The sequence below is a fragment of the Balaenoptera borealis genome, assembly GCF_965194805.1.
Source record: "Balaenoptera borealis genome assembly, chromosome: 16".
NCBI lineage: Eukaryota > Metazoa > Chordata > Mammalia > Artiodactyla > Balaenopteridae > Balaenoptera > Balaenoptera borealis.
Window position 1 is genome coordinate 29,194,826 of NC_138872.1, and position 25,720 is coordinate 29,220,545.

The 25,720-nt window shown below is 41.3% G+C and overlaps 1 protein-coding gene across 1 annotated transcript; it reads right to left on the bottom strand.

The window, feature by feature from the left end:
• Window positions 1-381: 381 nt before the first annotated feature.
• On the bottom strand, window positions 382-24,605 carry LOC309613918 (tyrosine-protein phosphatase non-receptor type substrate 1-like). The gene is made up of 4 exons (XM_082361465.1): window positions 23,770-24,605; window positions 7,723-8,076; window positions 1,649-1,969; window positions 382-1,064 (listed from the first exon to the last, which is right to left on the bottom strand). The coding sequence occupies exons 1-4, from the start codon at window positions 23,843-23,845 to the stop codon at window positions 646-648; spliced, it is 1,170 nt and encodes a 389-aa protein (XP_082217591.1). The 5' UTR covers window positions 23,846-24,605; the 3' UTR covers window positions 382-645.
• Window positions 24,606-25,720: the final 1,115 nt, after the last annotated feature.

A 25,720-nucleotide genomic window follows, 5' to 3' on the forward strand; every position in this document is an offset into this window, starting at 1 on the left:
CCTTTATTAGTTTAGCCCAATCATCTGAACTAAAGGCAGCAATTCTTCAACAACATCGCCCGTCCCTCACTTCTCCCTGAGTCTCTTCTGTAAACTCCAAACCCTCTGCGTTGTTGAAGCAGGAAAGGAGATCAGAGCTGAACTGAGATCTGCATTTAGAAAATGTTCAGTGAGGGACTGTGATCATTGCTGGTCCATTGTCACAAATCAGGGGACAAAGGAGCCCTGTGCAGTGACCACTCATGGTCACCTGGGTGCCAGTTTCAGACTCAAACTTCATGTCCTCAGGGCTACCCTTCCAAAATTTCACAGAGTATTAGGTGCAGATGTCTACTGGGGTGATGTTACTGATATGGATGGAAAAGTCTAGGCTGGAGAGAGACTAAGCAGAGGTTAGAAAGAACAAGGAGGAAGGAGGTGGGTGGGTGGACAGGGAATGAGGAACATAATTACTCTTAGTTGAAGAAAGCGAGAGGCAGGACTCTATGAACAGGAAGATCTCCCTCCTTCCTACTTTCTTTCATGGATATTTCTGTCAAAAGATCTATAAAGAATATGCCAAACTCTTACCAGTGGTCATCCTTGGGGGTGTGGGATTTGGGGGAGGGAACTTATTTTAAAATTATATTTTACACCTATTGACTTCTAGATTGTTCTATAATAGACATGAATTACTACCTTTAATATTAAATAAAAAAGGTAAAGAACTGGGTCAGTTGGAGTGGAGGCCTCACCCAGACGTTCGTCTGCATCCTGGTTCTTCTGGTGAGCAGAGGCCTCCAGCGTATGGTTTTTGGTGACCGCCGGCTGTCCGTCATGCTCCACCTGGCAGGTGAGCAGCACAGCCTCCCTGTGGGCAGATGAGTTCACCAGGAGCCAGCTCGTCCGGTTAAAGGTCCCGTCCTTGTTCTCTATGAGGGTCGAGGCCATGTCTATTCGGGACATATTTCCGTTCTCCAACCAGGTCAGCTGTAGGCGCTGGGGGTAGAACTTGCTCACCTGGCAGGTGACAGTCACCTGGTTCCCCGCCATGGGGTGTTGAGTAATCGTCAAGGTAGGCGGAACTGAAACAGCATAGGCAGAAGCTCTGACCTTATGGAACCAACAGGCCACAGGAGAGGGGCTGGATAACAGCTTCCAGCACAGCAAGGGAGTCACCAGAGGACAGAGTCAGGCATGCAGCAGGTGCTCAAACACGGAGGGTCTCTTTGCATATAAATGAAATCATAAGCACACTGCAGGGCACACAGTAGGTGCTCAAGGACTCGCTCCTATTAGGTTAATAATGTGTGCCATCTACAAGCACAGCCCCTGGCATGCAGTTGGAATATAATAACCGCAGCAAAATATATGAAATCACCAAGCACATAGGGGCCTGGCTTATAGTAGGAGCTCAGTAGTTGGAGAAACAATTGATAAAGTAAAGGAAACTACTTAGCACAGTGCTTGGCACATGATGGGTGGCCACCTGGCAGCTGCCATTAAAACAGTAGTGAGTGACCAGCTCCTCTAGGAGCCCGGTGATTGGGCAGGACTGTCAGGAAGTAGATTCCAGGCAATTTGAGGCCTGGAGCAAAAAGCAGGGAGGAGGAACAGGCTGGGGCCTTGAGGGCAGGTGTGGCCTTAGGCTGGCATGAGGGGCATCTACCTCGGATGGTCTCAGACAAGTTGGCTGTCCCACGAAGAGGAGGGTCTCCCTGCAGGGTGATGTGGGTCACCTCGCAGATGACCTGGGAGCGAACATCCCCCGGGGCCAGCACCACCTTGGTTGTGCTGGAGATGCTGTAGGAAACGCTGTTTTCCTCTGGTTCCACGTTGGTCTGGGAGGCTGAGAGCTCATTGCCATTTTTGAACCATTTCAGGGAGATGTTTCTGGGGGAGAACCCATGGGATTTGCAGGTGAAGCTCACTGTCTGCTCAGGTGTGACCCTCACTGTGGGGCCTGATACCACAGGAGGAGAGGGTTTGGCTACAAAAAGAACATTTATAAATGATGGACATGATTGTAATTATCATCACTAATGATAAAAATGTGACACCGTTAAGAACCACCACACATATTATTTTTTAAATTCTTCAAATAGTTCTGGGAGGGCAGTGTCATCATGCTTATCTGACAGAGGAGACACACAGGTTCCCAGAGGTGACTCTGAGTCAGGGGCAGGGCTGACATCGAATTCCAGGCCTGAGTTCAAAGTCCACCTTCTTACATCAGCCAGGTGATTTCCCACCAGTTTGGGCAAAGGAACAAAAGTACTGATTGGTCTTACTCTCCTATTAACTGTTCCTAGCTGGGCTCCCCCTGGAAAACTTAGGTAAGTCGGAGAAGTGTTTACAGAAGTAAATGCATGGGAAACAGGGTCATAGCGGGACCACATGAAAGCTGAACCAGGCTGGCCATCCAACGAGAGGTGTGGCCCTGGCACCTCCCAGCTCCTCTTCTGTGAAAGGAGACAGCAGGCATTATCCTTCCCGGGCTGCAGTGAGGGTTAAATCAGGCAGTGGGAGCATTTTTGCTATGAGTAAAACACAAGATGATTCACAAAATTAAACAAACACAGATCTCTTTTTAACCCAGACTGTATTTATATCCAGAGCTGTCCCTTCAGGTGTTTATGAATTTACTTCATAATTTTCATTCTTTCCATGAATATTCCAGTAGGACTAATGTATCAATCCCTGAATTTCAAAGGAAAGGGGCAAATGGATGTTTTTCTGAGTCTGGGTTCTTCTCTTGGTTCAGTTTTGGGTTGAGAAGAAAGATCACTGAGTGCTGAGAAACCAGTGGTGGTTAATTTCTTAATTATTATTAAATCTGTACAGACACAGACACCGGCCTATAAAGCACCCAGAAGCACACAAATCGGTAAATCAAATGTGAGGGTGGTTTCTCTCTTTAGAAAGTTCCTGTAGGGTGTTTCCCAATTGTTCACTGTTACTCAACACCTCCTGTAAAACTCAGCAGACAGCAAACATTACAAATATTTGCACTTGTAAATACTTAACTTGCTTCTTAAAACTCATCAAACGTTTGAGGACATAGCAAGGAGTTACCTTACTATGTCAAATTGTATAAACACCAGCATCCTGGACACCCCTAAAGGGACAAGATACTCTGATCAGTTACCACTTGTCCAGAGTTTCTTCAGAGCCTAAAGATGGCCTGATCTCTCCATCACCCTCAGCACTTTAATCCCCTCACCAGCCCTGTGAGGGAGGCCCAAGAGTGATTCCATATATGGGATGAGGCTCAGGGAGGACGAAGCTGGTCAAAGGCACCCAGCAAGTAAAGGTCAGAGCTCATCTCACTGCATGCAGGACAGATTGATTTTAGTGTCACTGTTCTTTATCCTTGATCCTCAGTGTCTGTTTCTGGACAAAGTAGATACAAGCACCACCTGGTAAGGTGAGCGAGGATATATGTAAAACACAGAGCCTGACATACAGTTGGTGCTTAATCAATAACACCCCTAATTTTAAAAAAATGAATAACACCCATGATTGTTATCATAAGATCTAGCCATTCTAGTTCTAAAACTACCCATTTATTTTTTAGGCAGTAAGAAGGCAAAGCAAAAGCACAACAGAAACACCAAGAAGAGTCTCAAATCATGCTCCATGCAGCTGTTATGCAAAAAGCCACATGAAACAACTAGTAGAAACACCAAATTATAAATCTGTTCCCATTTTTAAAAATAATTCCCTCAAGAAACAAGTTTGGGGAATTGGCTTTCAAAACACACAAGAGATCACAGGCATTTTCCTGCAGATCAGCTCTTTACAGAAGCTGGAAGCATTTTGAAAGGAGGAAGAACAGATTTTGTCAGTGTCACTGTGGTGTGTTGAGGCAGGAGGTCTCCAGGCTGAGCAGGGAGCATTTGCAGGCATTCCAGAGCCTGTTTACACACACACGTGTGTAAAGATGGGAAGGTTTCCCCAGCGAAGAAGCTCGGGTCTGAACAGGGTGGTCTGAGTTGGGAGGACGCCCCTCTCAGCCCAGGTGAGCTCTGTTGGAGGTGGGGTGTGTGCCTGCCAATCGACTCCGAATGACTTTCTTGGGCATCCTAAGACCTGTCACTGTCACAGGCTATTCTGAAGCACTCACACCCAGGAGAGCTGTTCTTACAACCCAGGTATCACGGGGGACCCACCTCTGTCTTGGAAAAACCACAGCCTTCCCTCTGACCTCAGAGAACACGTGACTCAGGGCTCCTCTGTCCTGGCTGGGCACCAGCATCCTCTGCAGGAGTGAAAACACTCAGCTGCCCAGGCCCACGTCTGACCAATTAAATCAGAATTTCTAGGGTGGAACCAGGGTCTGGGGATCTTTTTACCATCTCCCAGGTGATTCTAATAAGCAGCCAAGGTCAAAAGGAAACCAGTTCCACCCCAACCCCAGTTGTACTTAGTCCCGTCGAGAAAGCGACCCCATCCGACGTCCTCTGGCTCCAGCACATCAGAGCTCACGCTGGTGGAACACATACCATATGCCAGGATCTGCTCTAAGCTCTTGACATGTGTCCCTCCTTCAGTTTCTGCATCAGCTCTGTAAGGGCAGTGATGTCACTGATGGACGAGGACCCCGAGCCCCAATGTGGGGAGGGACTCGTCAGAGGTCCCAGAGCCGGGACGGGGCAGAGCTGGGATGGAGGCCCAGGCAGGGGGGCTCTGCCCGTGCTCTCAACCGCTGTGCACTGAGCTCAGTGATACCCAGCCCACCCCATCCAGGACTTCCTAGATCCCATTGAGTCATCACAGATCCCTGAATGGCAGCATGATTACCACCATTTTACAGATTGGGAAACTGAGGACTAGACGGAACTGAGACTTGCCAAGATCACACAGTCTGGAAGGCCAGCACCATCACTCCCTGAGGGGCTGTCCTGTCACCAGGTCATTGTACGCTCAGGACATCATGCAAAGGCTGTGTGATTATCCTCTTTCTACACATGAGGAAATGGGACCCAGCACAGGGAACTGGGTCACAGCCTTGAAATAACACCTCGATTTGGGGGGCCCCTACCCTGTGCTGGTGATTTAGACAGAGCACCTCAAATCCTTCCAACTCTCCTGAAAGGAGAACATGATGATCACCATTTTACAGATGAGAAAACTGAGGCTGAGAGAAATGAAGGGACTGTCTCCTCACCCACCCACCATGTCCCAGAAGTATTTCCTGTCACCTCCAAGCTTTCCTGTCCATCAGCAGAGCAAGCGTCCCACCTTCACAAGCCCCCACACTGACCACCACCCTCCCCTTTTCCCTCTGAGATTCTTGACTTCAAGCAACTACAGGGAGGAGTGGCCTCTGAGTGCCCAGGCCTGGGGACCCTGTAGCTACAAGGGAAGACGTGGGCTCCTGACCCCTGAGTCTAGCATATGAACTCTTGCTCATGCAGGGGCCCCAGCACCCTCTAGGGAACACCTCCCCCTCCTCCTCCTCAGTCTGCAGAGCCAGGAATGGGCGTGCATGGTGCTGATTGGATTGCACTGGTCTCTCTTTGCTCTGTCCATTCTACGCTTCCCAGAGCTGCTCCCACATGAGGCCTAGTGAAGGAGCAAGATCGCAACAACAGAGAGAAAATCTCCTGATGCTTTTAAGTGTGTTGAGCCCTGCATTTTAGGAACATTCAACACATCATGAGACACTGTAGTATCTGCCTGATCTGTGGTAAAGCTAGACTTGCCTCCCATGCAGGACTTTTTAAAATGCTTATTGGTAAAGAACAGAACAATACAAGGTTTTAAGAGGACAGGCCTGGAGTTTTCTCCACACTTTGACAAGCACAGTGGTGTGTGCAGAGAGCAGGGCCGTGAGTCTAAGTACTTGGGTTCAATCTCGGCTCCCCTACCTGCTCACAAATCAGGTCCTCTCTCTGAGCCTCAGTGTCCTCCTATGTGAAAGGGACAACAGACGGCCCTACCCTCAGAGCACTGGTTATAAGGAGTAAGTGCCATGAGGAGGATTCAGCATCTGACAGGCTGCTGCTCCCCTCCCCCTCCCTCCCTCCTTTCTCATCCAGGGAATCCTCTGGGCAGGCGGCCTGGGGAAGAGGATGAGCAGCCTCCTGGGAGGCAGCAGATCTGAGCGGCAGTGGAACCACTTATTAGCTGTGATTGGCTGAGCAAGGAACCGACAATCTGGGAAGTTTAGTAATATTGGCAAAATCAGGATAAAGCCACCTTCCCTGCTAATGCCTGGAGCTCTGGGAAGATTCATTTGCTACCATGACTAGGAGGGAAATTTGGCAATATAATCACACAAATTAAAATACACATACTCTCTGATCTAGCAATGCTATTTCCAGTGGGTATTTCCCCTTTGAGGAGAGTGACACATGGAAAGGTTATCCACTGCTATGCTGTTTCAATAGCCCGAGGTTAGGAACACCTTAGTATCCTTCAACAGGAGACTGTAAAATGAAAACGATTGTCTCCATACCCTGAATGTTAAGTAGCTATTGAAACAATGGGCAGCTCTAGGTGCTGATATGGAATGAGGGATTTGGTATCATGTGGCTGAAAGTAGGGAGAAGTTGCCAGTCACCTCAGGACTTAGGGCCTGAATGCGAGGAGCCTTCTGAACCTATGGGAAAGCAATGAAAACATCATGTTCAATGGTTAATTCAAGGAGCTTTCATTCTTCAACTTCCATGTACCAGGCTTTTCCATGAAACCAGTTCCAATGCTGGTACAGGAAAGAGCCTGGCCTGGAATCAGATTGGGTTCTGGAAGGATCCCCTCACTCACTGACCATGGGACTGTGGTCTGGGTTCCAGTCACCTCTTGGCCTCAGGCCGCCATCTGTACATGGAGGGTTGGGCAGACAGTGTCAAAAAGTCCCTCCTGTGTCACAGTCCAGGATTCAGGAGTTAGAAAGTGGATCCAGGGTCTTTGTCAGAAAACACTTAATGAGTGCCTTTGCTGCCTCAATGGGGCAACCCCTAAGTCACCCACATGGGGAACCTCTTCCCTGGGGAGGGACATTCTGAGATGACCCAGCTCTGCTGGGAACCTTCAGTGACTGTGTGAGTTGGTCCCTGAATCACAGGAGGGTTTTCCCAACAGACCCCCAGGAAACACCCAACCTCTGGGCATCTCCTCTAGCCCGGGCCATCAGAGTAAACACTGAACCTATGCCTCTAGGAATTTCTTCTCAGTGTGATGTTTCTGAAGAGGAAATAAAGAAACCCTGCCCTGGAGAGACTTCTCTTTAGAAGGGGAAAGAACATAAGTTTCATGGGAGAAGAGCCCTTGTCTGCTTTGTTCACTGCTGCTTCCACAACATCTGGAGCAGGGCCTGGCACACAGTAGGTGCTCAATAGGTGCTGAATAAAGAGAAGACTCAGCCACATGGAGGGGAGCACTCTCTGGAGGCAGGAGGTGATACCTGGGCTGTGACGGGGCAAGTCTCTCAGACTTTCAGTTCCCTCATCCCTGGAACCAAAGGGCCGGACGGGGGGGGAAAAGGCAAGGGCTGTGGAGCCAGGCAGACTGGGGTTCCAGACTTTCCCAGCTTTCCCAGTTGCGGGGCCTTTGGCAAGTAGCACGACCTCTGCAGGCCTCAGTTTCCCTGATCTGTAGAAGGGAGTGAAATCAGATCATGATATAAGCACCCACTGCTGCACTTGATTCTTTTTTTTTTTCTCAAAGGGTGGAGGGCATTCTTGTTGACTTGCTGTCACAGACCAGGGGGACAAAGGAGACCCAGGCCATACTCACCACTCACAGCGAGATGAGTGCCTGGTCCAGACTTAACCTCCACATCAGGGCTTGCTCTCCGGAACTTCACACAATAGTACATACCGGTGTCTGCTGGGGTGATGTTACTGATGCGGATGGAGAAGTCCGTGTTGTTTCTCCTTGTAGTATCTGAAACATTTGTTACTCGAGGGAGGGCGCCTCCTTTGAGACTGTAGATTAACTCTCGGCCTGGCCCTGTGCCCCTGAACCACTTAGTGGGCCCCACGGGGAATAGGGAGGTCATGCTGCAGTGCAGAGTGGCCGTCTCTCCTGCAGCAACTGAAACTGACCGCTCAGGCTGAATCACCTGCAGCTCGTTCTCACCTGCCACTCCTGGAGGGAAACACAATCCAGTTATTTATTCATCCTTAGGTGATCCAGTAGGTTTTCTCAATTATTTATCAACAACAGTTTTCATTAACTTAGTACACCATGAGCCAGCCTTGAACTCAGCCCATTGCGTGTATATTGCATGCAACCTGCACAATGAGCCTATAACGTGAGACCCTAATACAAGAGAGGAATTGAGGCACAGAGAGGTTAAATGATGTGGCAGAGAATGGGTTTGAGTACTTGAGCCCTCTTTGGAAGTGTCATACTTCACCAAATATTTCTGGCTGTTCACTTTGTGGCCTCCTGGAGTGCTGCACTTCTGGCCTTTGCATTAGGTGGGACCACATGACTTCTTTAGACCACTGAGTTGTGAGGAAAAGTGATGGATATATTTCGTAGGTTATTCATTTAACTGCAAGAGCCTTTATGGACCAACTTCCGTCTTCCGCAGAGATCCTCATTCTCATGATGAGGTCGGCTCCAACAACCTGGATACTTGAGTGGCAGTGATGTGCAGAGCTCCCAACACAATGAACATTTAGTTTAAGAAGAAAGTAGAATATTGTTTCAAGTCCCTAGCATTTTTTTCCAATGACATAGTCATGTTTTGTTAGTTACCTAAGGCTGCTGTAATAAATTATCTAAAATTTAGTGTCTTGAAGTGACAGCTTTATTATAATTCTGGATGTCAAAGGACCAGAAATGGTATTACTGGACTAAAATCAAGGAGTTAGTTGGGCTACATTTCTTCTGGAGGCTCTGATCATTGTCTCTCCAAATTTTTGAGACTGTCTATGCTCCTTTTCTCATGGTTTCCATCTTCTTATGACTCTAATGTTGCTTCCATTGTCACTTGTACTTCTCTTACTTTGGCTTTCCTGCCTCCTTCTTATAAGATTATATTGGGCCCCCACTGATAATCTAGGATATTCTCCCCATAGCAAGAGTCTTAACTTAATCACTTTTACAAAATCTCTTTTTCCAAGTAAAGTAAAATATTCACAGGTGAGTATAGGACATAGATCTCTTTGGGGGGCTACTTTTTTTTTTTACTTCATTTATAAATTTTTTTATCCTGAAGTATTGTTGATTTACAATGTTTTGGTAATTTCTGCTGTACAAAAATTGACTCATTTATGCATATATATATTCTTGTATATACATATATACATTCTTTTTTTAATATGTTCTTTTCCATTATGGCTTATCATAGCATACTGAATATAGTTCTCTGTGCTATATAGTAGGACCTTGTTGTTTATCCATTCCATATATAATAGATTACATTACCCTTACCCTCTCCCCCTTGGCAACCACAAGTTTGTTCTCTATGTTCGTGAGTCTGTTTCTGTTTTGTGGATAGGTTCATTTGCCTCATTTTTTTGGTGGGAGGGCATGTGGCGTAGCTTGTGGGATCCTAGTAACCCGACCAGGGATCGAACCCAGGCCCCCTGCAGTGGAAGTGTGGAGTCCTAACCACTGGACCACCAGAGAATTCCCTGTGTCATCTTTTAGATTCCACATATAAATATCATATGGTGTTTCTTTTTTCTCTTTCTGACTTACTTCACTTAGTATGATAATCTCTAGTTGTGTTCATGTTGCTGCAAATGACATTATTTCATTCTTTTTTATGGCTGAATAGTACTCCATTGTATATATGTACCACATCTTCTTTATCCATTCATCTGTCGATGGACTTTTAGGTTGCTCCCATGTCTTAGTTATTGTGAATACTGCTGCTATGAACATAGGGGTGCATGTATCTTTTTGGATAAGAGTTTTGTCAGGATATATGCCCATGAGTGGGATCGCTGGATCATATGGTAATTCTATTTTTATTTTTCTGAGGAACCTCCATATTGTTTTCCATACTTACGTTCCTGCTAACAGTATAGGAGAGTTCTCTTTTCTCCACATCCTCTCCAGCATTTGTTATTTGTAGAGCTTTTAAGGGTGACCGTTCTGACTGATGTGAGGTGGTACCTAATTTTAGTTTTGATTTGCATTTCTCTAATAATTAGTAAGCATCTTTTCATGTGCCTATTGGCCATTTGTATTTATTCTTTGGAGAAATGTTGTTGAGTTGCATGAGCTGTTTGTATATTTTGGAAAGCAAGCCCTTGTTGGTCAAATCCTTTGTGAATATTTTCTCCCATTCAGTAGGTTGTCTTTTTGTTTTGTTTATGGTTTCTTTTGCTATGCCAAAGCTTGTAAGTTTGATTAGGTCCCATTGTTTGTTTTTATTTCTATTGCCTTGGGAGACTGACCTAAGAAACCTTTTGTACAATTTATGTAAAAAAATGTTTTGCCTATGATCTCTTCTAGGAGTTTTATGGTGTCATGACTTATGTTTAAGTCTTTAAGACATTTTGAGTTTATTTTTTTGTATGGTGAAAGGGTATGTTCTAATTTCATTGACTTACGTGCAGCTGTCCAACTTTCCCAACACCACTTGCTGAAGAGACTATCTTTTTCCCATTATATATTCTTGCTTCCTTTGTCAAAGATTAATTGACTGTAAGTGTGTGGGTTTATTTCTGGGCTCTCTAGTCTGTTCCATTGATCCATATGTTTGTTTTTGTGCCAATACCATGTTGTTTTGAGTACTGTAACTTTGTAGTATTGTCTGACGTCTGGGAGGGTTATGCTTCCTGCTTTGTTCTTTTTCTTCAGGATTGCTTTGGCAATTCTGAGTCTTTTGTGGTTCCATATAAATTTTAGTAGTATTTGTTCTAGTTCTGGGAAAAATGTCATGGGTAATTTGATAGAGATTGAATTAAATCTGTAGATTGCTTTGGGTAGTATGGCCATTTTAACAATATTAATTCTTCCAATCCAAGAGCATGGGATATCTTTCCTTTTCTTTGAATAATCTTCAATTTCCTTTATTAATATTTTATATTTCTCAGTGTATAAGTCTTTCACCTACTTAGTCAGGATTATTCCTAAGTATTTTATTTTTGGGGGTGTGAGTTTTAAAGGTATTGTTTGTTTTACATTCCCTTCCTGATATTACATTGTGAGTGTAAAGAAATGCAACCAATTTCTCTGTATTAATCTTGTATCCTGCTACCTTGTGGCATTTGTTGATCAGTGCTAGTAGTTTTAGTGTGGAGTCTTTAGGATTTTCTATATATAGTATCATGTCATCTGCATATAATGACAATTTTACCTCTTCCCTTCCAATTTAGATACATTTTATTCCTTTTTCTTGTCTGATTTCTTTAGCTGGGACTTCCAATACTATGTTGAATAGAAGAGGTGAGAGTGGACATCCTTGTCTTTTTCCAGATTTTAGTGGAAAGTCTTTCAGATTTTCACCATTGAGTATTATTTTAGCTGTGGGTTTGTCATAAATAGTTTTGTTCCCTGTATACCCACTTTAGCAAGAGTTTTTATCATGAATTGATGCTGAATTTTGTGAAACATTTTTTCTGCATCTATTGAGATGATCATGTGGTATTGTTTCCGGGGTGTATCATATTGATTTATTTCTGTATGTCGAAACACCCTTGTTAACTTGGGATGAATCCAACTTGTCCGTGGTGTATGATCTTGTTTGTTTGTTGTTGGATTTGGTTTGCTAATGTTTTGTTGAGAATTTTTGCATCTATATTCATCAAAGATATTGGATTGTAATTTTCTTTTTTGGTGGTGTCTTTGTGTGGGTGTGATATCAGGTGGCTTCATAGAATGTCTTTGGGAGTGTTCCCTCCTCTTCAACTTTTTGGAAGAGTTTGAGAAGGATCAGTATAAGTTCTTCTATGTATGTTTGGTAGAGTTCACCTGTGAAGCCATCTGGTCCTGGACTTTTTTTTGTAGGAAGTTTTTTATTACAGATTCTACTTCACCTCTATTGATCAGTCTATTCAAATTATCTGTTTCTTCTTGATTCAGTATTGGTGGGCTGTATGTTTCTAGAAACTTGTCCATGTCTTCTATGTTGTCGAATTTGTTGGCATGTAACTGTTCATAGTATTCTCTTATGTTTTTTTGTATTTCTGCAGTATCAGATGTAATGTCTCCTTTTTCATTTCTTGTTTTGTTTATTCAGGATCTCTCTCTTTTCTTCTTGGTGAGCCTGGCCAAAGGTTTGTCAATCTTGTTACCCTTTCAAAGAACCAATTCTTGGTATTTTTGATTTTTTCTAATTTTTTTTAATCTCTATTTTATTTCCTCTCTGATATTTATTATTTCCTCCTTTCTGCTGGCTTTACATTTTGTTTGTTCTTTTTTTCTAATTCTTTTAAGTGTTAGGCTATGTTGTTTATTTGAGAATTTTCTTGTTTTTTTGATGAAGGCTATGAACTGTAATGCTATGAACTTCCCTCTAAGGACTGCATTTGTTGCATCCCATAGATTTTCTATTGTTGTGTTTTCATTGTCATTTGTCTCAAGGTATTTTATTAATTTCCTCTTTGATTTCATCGTAGACCCACTGGTTTTTTAGTAGCATGTTAATTGGTCTCCATGTAATCTTTTTTCTCATTTCTTTTTCTGTGGTTGATTTTTAGTTGAATGCTGTTGTGTTCAGAAAGGATGTTTCAGATAATTTCTATACTCTTAAATTCATTGAGGTCTGTTTTGTGCCCCAATATGTGATCATTCCTAAAGAATGTTTCATGTGCACTTGAAAAGAATGTGTAGTCTGTTGGGTTTTTTTAAATGTAAAATCCTGAAAATATCAATGAAGTCTAACTGTTCTATTGTATCATTTAGGACATTCTGTCTAGAAGATCTGTCCATTGATGTGAGTGGAGTGTTAAAGTCTAATTATTGTATTCCTGTCAATTTCTCCCTTTATTTCTGTTAGTATTTGTTTTATGTATTTGGCTGTTCCTATATTAGGTGCATATATGTTGACTAGTGTAAAATCCTCTTCTTATGTTGAGCCTTTTATCATTATATAGTGTCCTTCTTTATCTTTAGAGTCTTTGTTTTAAAGTCTATTTTGTCTGATATGAGTATTGTGACCCCCACTTTCTTCTCATTTCTGTTTGCATGAAATATCTTTTTCCATCCCCTTACTTTCAATCTATGTGTGTCTTTTGCCCTAAACTGGGTGTCCTGTAGGCAGCATATTGTAGGCTCTTGTTTTTTTATCCAATCTGCCACTCCGTACCTTTTTGATTGGAGCTTTCATTCCATTGATATTTAACGTAATTATTGATAGCTATGTATTTATTGCCATTTTATGCCTGTTTTCCCATTGATTTTGTATTTCTTCTTTGTCCCTTTCATTTTATTTTGGTGGTTTGATGATTTTCTTTTGTATTATACTTATTTCTCTTCTTTGTGGTTTTTGTGAGTCTATTGTATGTTTTTGATTTGTGGTTACCCTTTTTTTCAAGTATATTAACCCCATCTATATCTACTTGCCTTAGACTGGTAGTCATAGAGGCTCAAACACATTCTAGGAAATGAAAACAAATGTACATTTTCTTACTCTCCTCTTCCACATTCTATCAGTATGATTCTGATGTCCTCTTTTACATGTTCATGTTCATCCTTTTGCTGTTCATGGTGGTTATCATCACTTTCACAGAATATTTTTGATTTTTAACATCTGCATACTAGCTTATTTAAGTGATTTGCTTTCCAACTGTGATTTTCTCTTTCCTATATATTCTTACTTCTTTTCTAGAGAAGACCTTTCAATATTTCCTTTAGAATAGGTTTAGTATTGCTGTTTTCTTTTAGCTTTGCTTGTCTGAGAAATTCTTTATCTCTCCTTCTATTCTAAATTATAATCTTGCTGGGTAGAGTATTCTAGGTTGCAGATTTTTCCTTTTCAGGGCTTTGAATATATCTTGCCACTTCCTTCTGTCTTTCAAAGTTTCTGTAGAGAAATCTGCTGATAGCCTTATAGGGGTTCCCTTGTAATTAATTCTTTGTTTTTCTATTGCTGCCTTTAGAATCCCCTCTTTATCAACTTTTGCCATTTTCTATTAGAATACGTCTTAGTGTAGGTGTCTTTGGGCTTACCTTGTTTGGGACCCTCTGTGCTTCCTGTACTTGGATATCTGTTTCCTTCTTTAGGTGTGGGAAGTCTTCAGCCATAATTTCTTCAAATACATTTTTGATCCCCTTTTCTCTTTCTTTCCTTTCTGGAATTCCTATTATGTGTAGATTGGTAAGCTTTATATTATCCCATAGGTCTCTTATATTGCTTTCTTTTTTTTTTTTTTTCATTTGGCTTTCTGTCTGCTGTCCTGATTGGGTGATTTCCATTATTCTATCTTCCAGATCACTTATTTCTTCTTCTGCATTATTCATTCTGCTATTCATTGTCTTTAGTTCACTTTTTGTCTCAGCAAATGAGTTTTCTATTTTTTCTTGGTTCCTCTTCATAGTTTCTAGTTCCTTTTTACAGTGTTCTGCATTTCTGTTGATACCCTTTCTTAATTCCTTCAGTATTTTCATTATCTCCTTTTTGAAATCTGTGTCTATTACACTAAAGAGATCTTTTTCATTGTTTATTCTTTCAGGGGAATTCTCTTGGTCTTTTAACTGGGATTGGCTCCTCTGCTTCTTCATTTTACCCATATTTTTCTTATTCTGTGAGTTTAGGAGAAAAAATTATCTACTGTGGTCTTTGAAGACTCTTTATACATGGGAGTGTCCCTGTGTAGCTTGTGTGGGTTTAACATTTTTGGTGTGAGGGCTGTTTTTAGTATGGATGCCTGCCAACTCTTTCCTCAGTGTGTTGGTCATTATCCCCTTTGTAGGGGGTGTGCAGATGCAGTGGTTGGTGCCTGGTCCTGGGGTTCTTGGCAGCAGTGTTGGCTCACACGTGCCTTGGAGCATGTGATGGGAGTGGAGGCAGCTCTCAATCACTCCTGTAGCCCCAGGGGGCAGCAGTGGCATCTTGTAACTGTTCCTTGTGACTGCTCCTGAAGCAAGGGGTTAGTGGTGGTGACTGACAATAGCTCCTGGAGCTTGTGTAGGCAGTGTCCTGCCACCTGAAAGCATGCATGGGGAAAAAGGCTGCAATGGCATGTCCTGCTCCTCCCCTCACACAATGTTTGGGGGCAAACAATGGTGCCTGGCCTCTAAGGTGGCCCAGGCTTCCTCTGCATACACCCTCAGGTGGGGTTGCACCAGGCTCCAGGACCTTTCGGCTGTTTCCACGCAGACCACCCCAATCCTTTCCCGGGGTCTGATCTCTGAATCCCTGTGGTGGCCCCCAAGCTGTAAGCTTATTCAGCTTTCTGCTTTCCGGAGAACTGCTTGTCTCTTTCTTGGTATGCACTCCTGACGCTGCGGTATTGGGCGTAAAAAAGGAAAATGGCTTGCGGCCAGTTTCGTTCCAGGTGCCTGCTCTGGATCTAAGAGCCCCTGGTTGTTCCCCAGAAGAAGGACGTGCTGCCCTGAGGGGGAAGTCTGTATCTCCAAAGAATGGCCCATAAGGCATGCTGACGCATAGATAGTGATGCATAGATAGTGATGCATAGATAGTGGCGCATAGATAATGGCGCATAGATAATGGCTCATAGATAGTGGCGACAGAATTATGTGGAAATACAAGGTTTACTGATTTGTTGCCTAGTGTTCGTTCCGTGCTGAACCTATATATACATTCATGCTATTTGAATAAACTTGCCTTGCAACCATCAGTTGTCTTGGCCCTTCTGACCCCATACTGGTGCTTTTCAGTTCCTTACCCCTCACCGCCAGGAACTTCTAGCTTTCTGCAGCCGGTCTGTGGCAAATCCCAAGCTTTAGCACCCAGCCACCCCCTGCATGGGCAGATGAACATCTCAGGCTGGGGAGTGCAGGGCTGTGGCACTGACCATCTGTGCCAGTCTCTCTCCATTCTAGCTGCTGTAAACCAGTTGTTGCATTCTCTTCTGAGGCTCTGAAGCTCCCCATCTGTCCTAGCTGATCTCCCCACTTGTGAGGGGACTTGCCAGGGTGCAGAACCTTTCCTCTTTCACAGTTCCCTCCAAGGGGTACAGGTCCCATCCAGATTCCTGTCTCATTTTCATTATTTTTTCTTTTGTCCTACTCGGTTACATGGAGAATTTCTTGCCCTTTCAGAAGTCTAAGTTCTTCTGCCAGTGTTCATTAGATATTCTGTGAGAATTATTCCACATGTAGATATATTTTTGATGTATTTGTAGGAAGAGTTGAGCTTCACATCTTCCTAGTCTGCCATCTTGATTGCTCCTCCTATATTGAGGGGTATTTTCTGTCTACCACACACATCTGTCCTGACAGTTACAGAAACCAGTTACCATAAGAAAACTCTATGTGTGTGTCATTGTCACACAGGATGAATGACAAGGCAACTTACTGGAATCTGAAGAAGGGTTATTCAAGCAGCCCACTGGTCAAATAGTTTGTAAAATTAAACTAGATCAGTGACAGAAGAGGAAATAAAATATTCACAAATACATAGAAATCAAACAACCTTCTCTTTAAAAATCAGTAGGTCAAAGAAGAAATCACAAGAGAAATTAGAATGCCTGGAGAAAAATGAAAACATAAACACATAACACCAAAACGTGTGAGATGCACAGAAAGCAACCCTAAAGAGAAATTTATGGCTGAAAATGCAGACATTTAAGAAAAGATCACAAAACAGTAACTTTACTATACACCATAAGAAACTAGAGAAAGAAGAGTAAAGTAAACCCAAAACCCAAAGCTAGAAAAGAAAGGAAATATTCAAGATTAGTGAAGAGAAAAATAAAATGTGAATTAAAAAAAAAAAGATAATCAACAAAACCAAGAGTGGTTCTTCAAAAAGATTCATACAATTGACAAAATTTTAGCTAGAATGACTAAGGAAAAAAAACAAAAACAGGGAGAGAGAGAGAGAGAGAAGGCCCAAATAACTAAAATCAGAAATAAAAGAACATACTAATAATTTTACAGAGATAAAAATGATTATTAAAGAGTACTATGAATGATTAAACACCAAGAAATTGGATAACCTAGATAAAATGGACCAATTACTAGAAATACACTACACCAAGGCTGAATTATGAAGAAATATAAAATCAGAGTAGTCCTATAATTGGCAATGAGATTCAATCAATAATCAAAAACCTCCCAACAATGACAGGTCCAGGGCCACTTGGCTTCACTGCTGAATTCTCCCAAACTTTTAAAGAAAACTAACATTATTCCTCCTCAAACACTTCCAAAAAATTGAAGAGGAAGGAAGACTTCTTAATTTTTTCAGAGTCTATTAAAACTCATTCTCAGCATTATCCTGACACCAAAGCCAGACAAAGGCATAAGAAGAAAATACAGACCAATATCTTTTATGACTATTGATGCAACAATCATCAACAAAATGTTATCAAACCCAATTCACTAGTATATTAAAAGACTTATGCACCATGGCCAACTGGGATTTATTGTGAAAATGGTTCAACATATGAAAATCAAACAATTCATTTTACCACTTTAATAGAATAAAGAGGAAAAAAAGATCATCTCATCTGATGCAGAACAAGCATTTAATAAAAGTCAACATTTTCCATAATAAAAACAATCAATAAACTAGGAATAGATGGAAAATTGCCCAATAAATGAAGTCATATATGAAAAACCCACAGCTAACAGCCTAGTTGATGGTGAAATTCTGTAAGCTTTTCCCCTAAGATCAGGAATAGAACAAAGATGCCCACTTTTGCCACTTCTGGTCAACACAATACTGGAAGTTCCAACAAAAGCAATTAGGCAGGAAAAAATATATAAAAGGCATTCAAATTGGAAAGAAAAAAGTAAAACTCTCTTGTTTGTACATGACATGATTTTTTATGTAGCAGTTCTGAAGATTCCAACATTTAAAAGCATTAGAGCTAATAAAAATTCAGCAAATTTTTGAGATATAAAGTCAACACACAAAAATCAGTTGCTTTTCTACACACTGTGACAAACAATCCCAAAAGGAAGTTAAGCTAGCAATTTCATTTGTAATAGCTACAAAAAGTATAAAATACTTAGGAGTAAATTTCACCATGGAAATGAAAGACTTGTGCATCAAAAAGTACAAAACATTGCTGAAAGAAATTAAAGAAGACATAAATAAATGAACAAAACATCCTGTTATTAAGGATTGGGAGACTTAATATTGTTAAAATGTCAATATTACCTGAAGAAACTACAACAATCAATACAATCCCTATTAAAATCTCAAAGACATTTTTTTTGCAGAACTAGAACACCCCATTCTAAATTTCATATGAAATCTCAAGGAACCTCAAATCAGCAATCTTGAAAAAGAAGCACATAATTTGTGGAGTCACATTACCAGATTTAAAACCTTAATACAAAGCTACAATAATCAAAATAGTGTGGTACTCACATTAAGAAACATATATAGACCAAAGGTAATGAATAGAGAACCTAGAAATAAACCCTCACATATATAGTCAAGTGATTTCTAACAAGGGTGTCAAGATCATTCAATGGACAAAGAACAGTGTTTTCAATACATGAATTTGAGGAAACTTGATATTCACATACAAAAGAATGAAGCTGGATCGTTAGCTTACACCATATACAAAAATGGTGTATAATCAAAGACCTAAATGTAAGAGCTAGAGCTATAAAATTCTGAGAAAAACTCACAGGTGAAACACTACATGACATTGAATTTGGCAATAATTTCTTGGATATGACACGGAAGGCAACAAAAAAATATTTTAGAAATTTTAATCTTGACTTCATCAAGATTAAAACTTTCCTGCATCAGAGGATACTACCAAGAGAGTGAAAAGACAATTTACAGAATGAGAGAAAACATTTGCAAAGCATATATCTCATAAGGGATATGTATCAAGAATATTTAAAGAAATCCTACTATTCAGCAACAAAATAACAAACAACTAAATTTTAAAATGAACAAAAGAATTGAATAGATGTTTCTCTAAAGAAGATATACAGATGGTCAATAAGTATGTTAAATGATGTTCAACATCACTAATAATTGGGAAAATGCAAATTAAAACCACAGTGAGATACCCCTACATATCCTGTAAGATGGCTGTTACCAAAAACAAAACAAAACAAAAAAATTGAAAATAAGGGTTGGTAAAATGTTTAGAAATTGAAACTCTTGTGCATTGCTGATAGGAGTGCAAAAATGGTGGAGTCTCCGTGGAAACACTAGTGTTTTTTAAAAAGTTTTTTTTAACTCTGTTATTTTTTTAAGTTAAACGTAGAATTTACTATATGATCCAATAAATCCACTCTTAGGTGTATACCCTAAATAATTAAAAGCAGAAATTCAAGCATAAAATTGTCCATCAATGTTCATAGCGCCATTATTCTCACTACCAAAAGGTAGTAGAAACAACCCAAAATTTCATCAACTGATGAATGTATAAAGAAAATGTGGTGTGTGAGTGCGTGCATGTAAAATGGAATACAACTCAGCTGTAAGAAAGAATGAAAATTTGCTATTTGCAGCAACATGGATGGACTTGGAAGGCATTGTGCTAAGTGAAGTAAGTCAGACAAAGACAAATACTGTATGATATCACTTATATGTGGAATCTAAAGAATACAACAAACTAGTTAATATAACAAGAAAGAAACAGACTCACAGACATAGAGAAAAAACTAGTGGTTACCAGCGGGGAGAGGGAAGGTGGGAGGGGCCCTATAGGGGTAGGCGATTAAGAGTTACAAATTATTATGTATAAAATAAGCTACAAGGATATACTGTACAACACCAGGAATGTAGTCAATATTTTATAATAACTATAAATGGAGTATAACCTATAAAATTGTGAATCACTATATTGTACACCTGTAACTTATGTAATATTTTACAACACTTACAGTTCAATAAAAAAGGGTAGTATAAACAACCCAAAATTCCATTAATGGATGAAAGGATAAACAAAATGTGATATATATATATATAATATATATACACATATACATATAAAATATATATGAAATATGTATGAAATATATACAATAAATTTCAGCCCTAAAAAACAATGATATTCTGACACCTTCCACAGCATGTATGAACGTTAAAAATATGCTCAGTGAAATAAGCTAGATTCAAAAGGAAAATAGATGATTCCACTTATATCAAGTCCATAGAATAGGCAAATTCACAGAGAAAAAGTAGAATACGGGTTACCAGTGGCTGCAGGGAAGGAGAAATGGGGAGTTATAGCTTAATGGATACAGAGTTTCTGCTACATATGTTGAAAAAGTTCTGGAAATGTATACTGGTGATGGCTTCACAACATTGTGAAGGAACATAGTGCCACTTTGTAACCTTCTAAATAGTTAAAATGGTAAATTTCATGTTATGTATATTTTACTGCAATAAAAGATGTGAACCGAAATAAGATGATTGCCCCATGCAAGAAAATAAAATGTGTGGTTCTAAACGCTGATACATTTGAGAAACCTACAAGTGAATGGGGAGATAGAACAATGGAGGCAATCAAAGAAACAATAAACTCCAAAATCGTGTTTTGAAAAGAATTGTGGGTGGTTGACTATGTTTGGACAATGAGTTATGAGTTGAAGGGACATGAGTCACTGCTGGGCCAATCATTTAACTACAGTTGCAAGTTTTCCAGGTTGAGTTCACAGCCTCACTGACTACCAAGTTTCTGGAGATACAGAGAAATGTAACCACATTCCATCTTCTCTGAAATGTCCTATTAAACAGGCATGGGTCTAACTGCAGAGATATAAACCAGAGGAGCAGGCTGTTGTGGCGCCACAAGCAAATCCTGTGTTCTTTTCTATTTCTTCCCTCCTCCTTAGGGAGAAAATTTGTGGCTCTCCTTTGCAGAGTGTGAGCTGGTAACCCCACCCACTAAGCACTGTTTCTAACCAATCATGCCACCTAAGGAGGGCACATGCTATTACAGGGAAGGTCCAGGGAAGGTAATGTGCCAAGAATATCAAGTGGTTTCGATTTTTAAGTCTGGAGAAGAAGAGTGAGGTCAGGGAAGCTGAACTGCTAAGACAAAAATGGGAAGAAATATGAAAGATCGTTGGAGGGAGAAATGAAAGGAGAGGAGGAGAAAAGAGGGATAAGAGGGTTGAGAGGAGCCAGGGGATAGCAAAAACTCTACAATCTGTGTGTCAATAATTCTCCTATTACCTCTCTGGTCTAGGCCTTTCTCCTGAACTCTGGACTTGTATGTCCAACTATCCACTCGTCATCTTCTTTGGATAGAAATAAACATCCCACAGTTAACACATCTAAAACTGAACTGAATTTCCCCTACACCCTCTATATCTCACCTGAATCCCCTTTCTTCTTCCAGATGCTCAGGTCTCAAAACCTTGGAGCTTTTCTCTCCCACCACAAATCCTACACATCAAGAAATCCTGTTGCTTCCTCTTCGGCGTGCATCCAGACTCTGAACTCTTTCTCTTATCTCTACTAGCTACTCTCCAGCTGCAACCCACTTTTACTTTTGTTGCATGAATGTCATGACCTCAAATGCTCTAGTTGCCTCTGTCTGTGTCCTCTGCAGTCTATTCTCAACGAAATGCTAGAATAAATTAAAACTCGTGTTAGATCATGTCACTTCTCCCTTCAAAACTTTGCAATGGCAACAATTTCACTCAGAGCAAAAGCCCAAATCCTTCAACACAGGAGGATGATTCTACTTTCAGGACCTTTGCACATGCTGTTTCCTGTCAGGAAGGCTCCTCCTACAGATAACCACATGGCTCACTCCAGAACCTTCTTTCAATCTTTGCTCACATTTCCCCTTCTAAGTGATGCCCCCCACACACACACGTACAAGAGTACCAGGTTTAAAATGCATCCCACGCTACAGATTCTCCGAATTCTGTCATGCCGCTACTTTTTTTTTTAAACGCTTATCACTTTCTAATATACTATATTATTTACTTAATTATAAGTCTATTGTTTATTGTCAGTTCTTCCACTAAGATAAATACCCATGCAGGCAACTCCTTTGACTTGTATTCACCAAGGCACCCAATGTTCCTATAAGAGTTCCTGGCATATTAGTATGCAAAAAATATATGTATGTTGTGGGAATTGGCCAGTGTGACATCTCCCTGAGGCACTTAATTCTAAGTGGGTAATCTCTGTGAAAATTATGTCAGAAACTGAGTTTCCCATGTACATGAGTTGGGGAAAAACAAAAAGGAACTTGCATGTAGGCAGGAAGCAGAAGAGCTCAGAAAAAGGAAAACCACAAGCCCTCTTCCCCACACTCCACCCTTCTGCACACCCATTGGCAGAAACTGCAGAAATCTCATGGGATGGAAGCAGGGCCACAGTATCAAGAAGAGCAATTATTAAAATCATGAGCTCTAGAATGAGATTGCTTGAGTTCAAATCATACCTCTACCATGTACCACTGAGTGACCTTGAACTTCTCCTTGCTCAATTTTCTTATCTGTAAGGTAGGCGTGACAAGAGGATCTAGCTTGGATATAATGATTACATGAGTTAACAGCTGTGGGCAGTTCCAGCAGTGTCTGGCACACAATGAGTGTTTAAGAAAATGAATAGTTATTACTCATTAGATTTCTTGAGGCATGGAGGCTTCAACTAGCATTCAATGTTATAGCTATAGATAGTTATAGATATGGATATAAATATAGTTACAGATACAGATATAGATATGGATATGAATATATAGGTCATATAGGCAAGAGTCTCTGTGTCTTTGATACCCTCTTTTCTTCCTCACCCTTATCCAGCATGGAAGAGTGGACTCCAAGTTAGCAATGCACAAAATTCTACTCATTTACCAGGAGAGAAGTTTTCTTGTCTTAGGTGTGCGTAAGGGGTAGATTTATAGAGAAGTAGAAAAGGAGGGATGTTGCTGAAAGACAGCAAAGACTAAACATCTGATCATGTCATCTCATGTAGACTGAAAAATGATTTAGGGGAAAAATAAGGAAGTCTTTTTGAAATCCAATGTGTCTGGTAACAATTCCTCACACCCACATATACACATACATACACACACGCACACATTAACACATGCATCCACAAACATGTATTAAAGTGTAACCTAGTACGCTAGTGTACTGGTTGTTTTGAGGATCAAACAAAATTATAACACACGTTAAAAGCTTAGTGAAAAAAAAAAATTTAGCACATAGAAAAACCATCCAACACATCATTGACAAAAGTTTGGGAGTAACATTGCAAGATTTGAACTCTGCTGTTCTCTGAGTGGCATGATGGGTGATGACAAATCTATTGTCTCCTTCTCAGAATTTTCTGATTTTTCTTCCATTAGCCTTCTCTGAGAAGATGAGCAGCACAACATGGTTAAAAGAATCATCTCTGGAGTTGTACGGCCTGGACAAGAATCCTGTGCTCCACTGCCTTAGATAGGTGATGTCAGGCAAGTTACTGTCTCTGCCTTAGTTTCCCCATCTGCAAATCAGGGATAATAGTCATAGCTACCAAACTGGGATGTTGTGAGGATTAAACAAGTTAATACACACAAAGCTGTTATCGTTGGTGTTTGAAGCATCATCTGTTTCAATACCTCTGGTAACCAACTGCTGGCAATGGATCCACAGAGAAAATGCTGAGATCCCTGATTTCATGCTCTTGAATAATGCCCAGTCCTTGGACTTCTGTGGCTGCCCGGGTGGCACACCCATGTTTACATTTAAGACCTAAAAATCCAGGGGTAAGTGGAGGTCCAGGGGTCAGGGAAAGGGGATTCTACCCCAAGGAATGCTTACCTGTGAGTCCCAGCAGTAGAGTCAGCAGCAGGCAAGGAGGAGGATGGTGGGACAAGGAGACAGGGATGGGCATCATGGAAGCCTGAGGAGCCTGCTCTGTCCAAATGTGTGTCCTGGGGAGAACCTGCACTTCTGTGCTCTGTGGAGAGGAAGGAAGCCCCACCTCCCAATGATGTAAGAGGAAGTGCCTATGATGGGGTGAAATGGCTGTGAGATCTTAATCCGCTTCTAGGTTCTAGACAGTTCCTGCTTCAGATGGTGAAATGGAAATCAGGCAGAGAAAGCCGATGGAAAGTGAGAAGTTACTCATCTTATGTTTTCAGAGGGATTGGACAAGCCTAACAGAAATAAACTTTCTCCCTACTTGGGGTCTCTGTTCTCTCCACTGGGCCCCTCACTCCATTCATGGTGAACCCCTATTTGGAAGCCCCAGGCAAACTCACAGATCCCAAGAAGGATCTGTGGTTGTGGGCTGTGTTCCAAAGTCCCAAGCCCAGGAGCCTAGGATGTGGCTGGCTTGTGGCCTCATTCTGGAACCTACCTCAACAAAGACCAACTCAACTGAAAAAAGGAAGAGGGTTCTCCAGGGCTTCTCAAATATGGGATGGAACTAGATCTGCTCCTGAAATGACTTTCTATTCCAACACTTTATTGATATAATTGGTAAAACTTAGCTCAAAAGCACAGTACAATGAGGACCTCAGAACTTGTATCACCTGCATCTAAAAGGAGCAGTGACCCCATAGGAGACTGAACCAGACCTACCTGCTAATGTTGGAGGGTCTCCTACAGAGGTGGGGTGTGGCTGTGGCTCACAGCAGGGACAAGGACACTGGCAGCAGAAGTTCTGGGAAGTACTCTTTGGCATTAGCCTTCCTGCAATCCTCCATTAGCTCCACCAAAGACTCTGTAACCTCCAGTGCTGGGTCACCTCAGGCCAAACAACAACCAGGGAGGGAACTCAGCCCCACCCGACAGCAGTCAAATGGATTAAGGTTTTACTGATTTCTGCCCACCAGACAACACACAGCTTTACCCACCACCAGTCCCTCCCATCAGGAAGCTTACACAAGCCTCTTAGATTGCCTCATCCACCAGAGGGCAGACAGCAGAAGCAAGAAGAACTACAATCTTGCAGCCTGTGGAATGAAAACCACATTCACAGAAAGATAGACAAAACGAGAAGGTAGAGGAGTATGTACCAGATGAAGGAACAAGATAAAACCCCAGAAAAACAACTAAATGAAGTGCAGATAGGCAACCTTCCAGAAAAGGAATTCAGAATAATGATAGTGAAGATGATCCAGGACCTTGGAAAAAGAATGAGGCAAAGATCGAGAAGATGCAAGAAATGTTTAAAAAAGACCTAGAAGAATTAAAGAACAAACACCTAGAAGAATTAAAGAACAAAGAAACAGAGATGAACAATAAAATAATTGAAATGAAAAATACACTAGAAGGAATCAATAGCGGAATAACTGGGTCAGAAGAACGGATAAGTGACTGGAAGACAGAATGGTGGAATTCACTGCCATGAAACAGAATAAAGAAAAAAGAATAAAAAGAAATGAAGACAGCCTAAGAGACCTATGGAACAACATTAAATGCACCAATATTCGCATTATAGGGATTGCAGAAGGAGAAAGGAGAGAAAGGACCTGAGAAGATATTTGAAGAGATTATAGTCGAAAACTTCCCTAACATGGAAAAGGAAATAGCCACCCAAGTCCAGGAAGTGCAGAGAGTCCCAGGCAGGATAATCCCAAGGAGAAACCCTCCAAGACACATAGTAATCACATTGACAAAAATTAAAGACAAAGAAAAATTATTAAAAGCAACAAGGGAAAAACAAGTAACATACAAGGGAACTCCCATAAGGTTAACAGCTGATTTCTCAGCAGAAACTCTACAAGCCAGAAGGGAGTGGCACAATATATTTAAAGTGATGAAA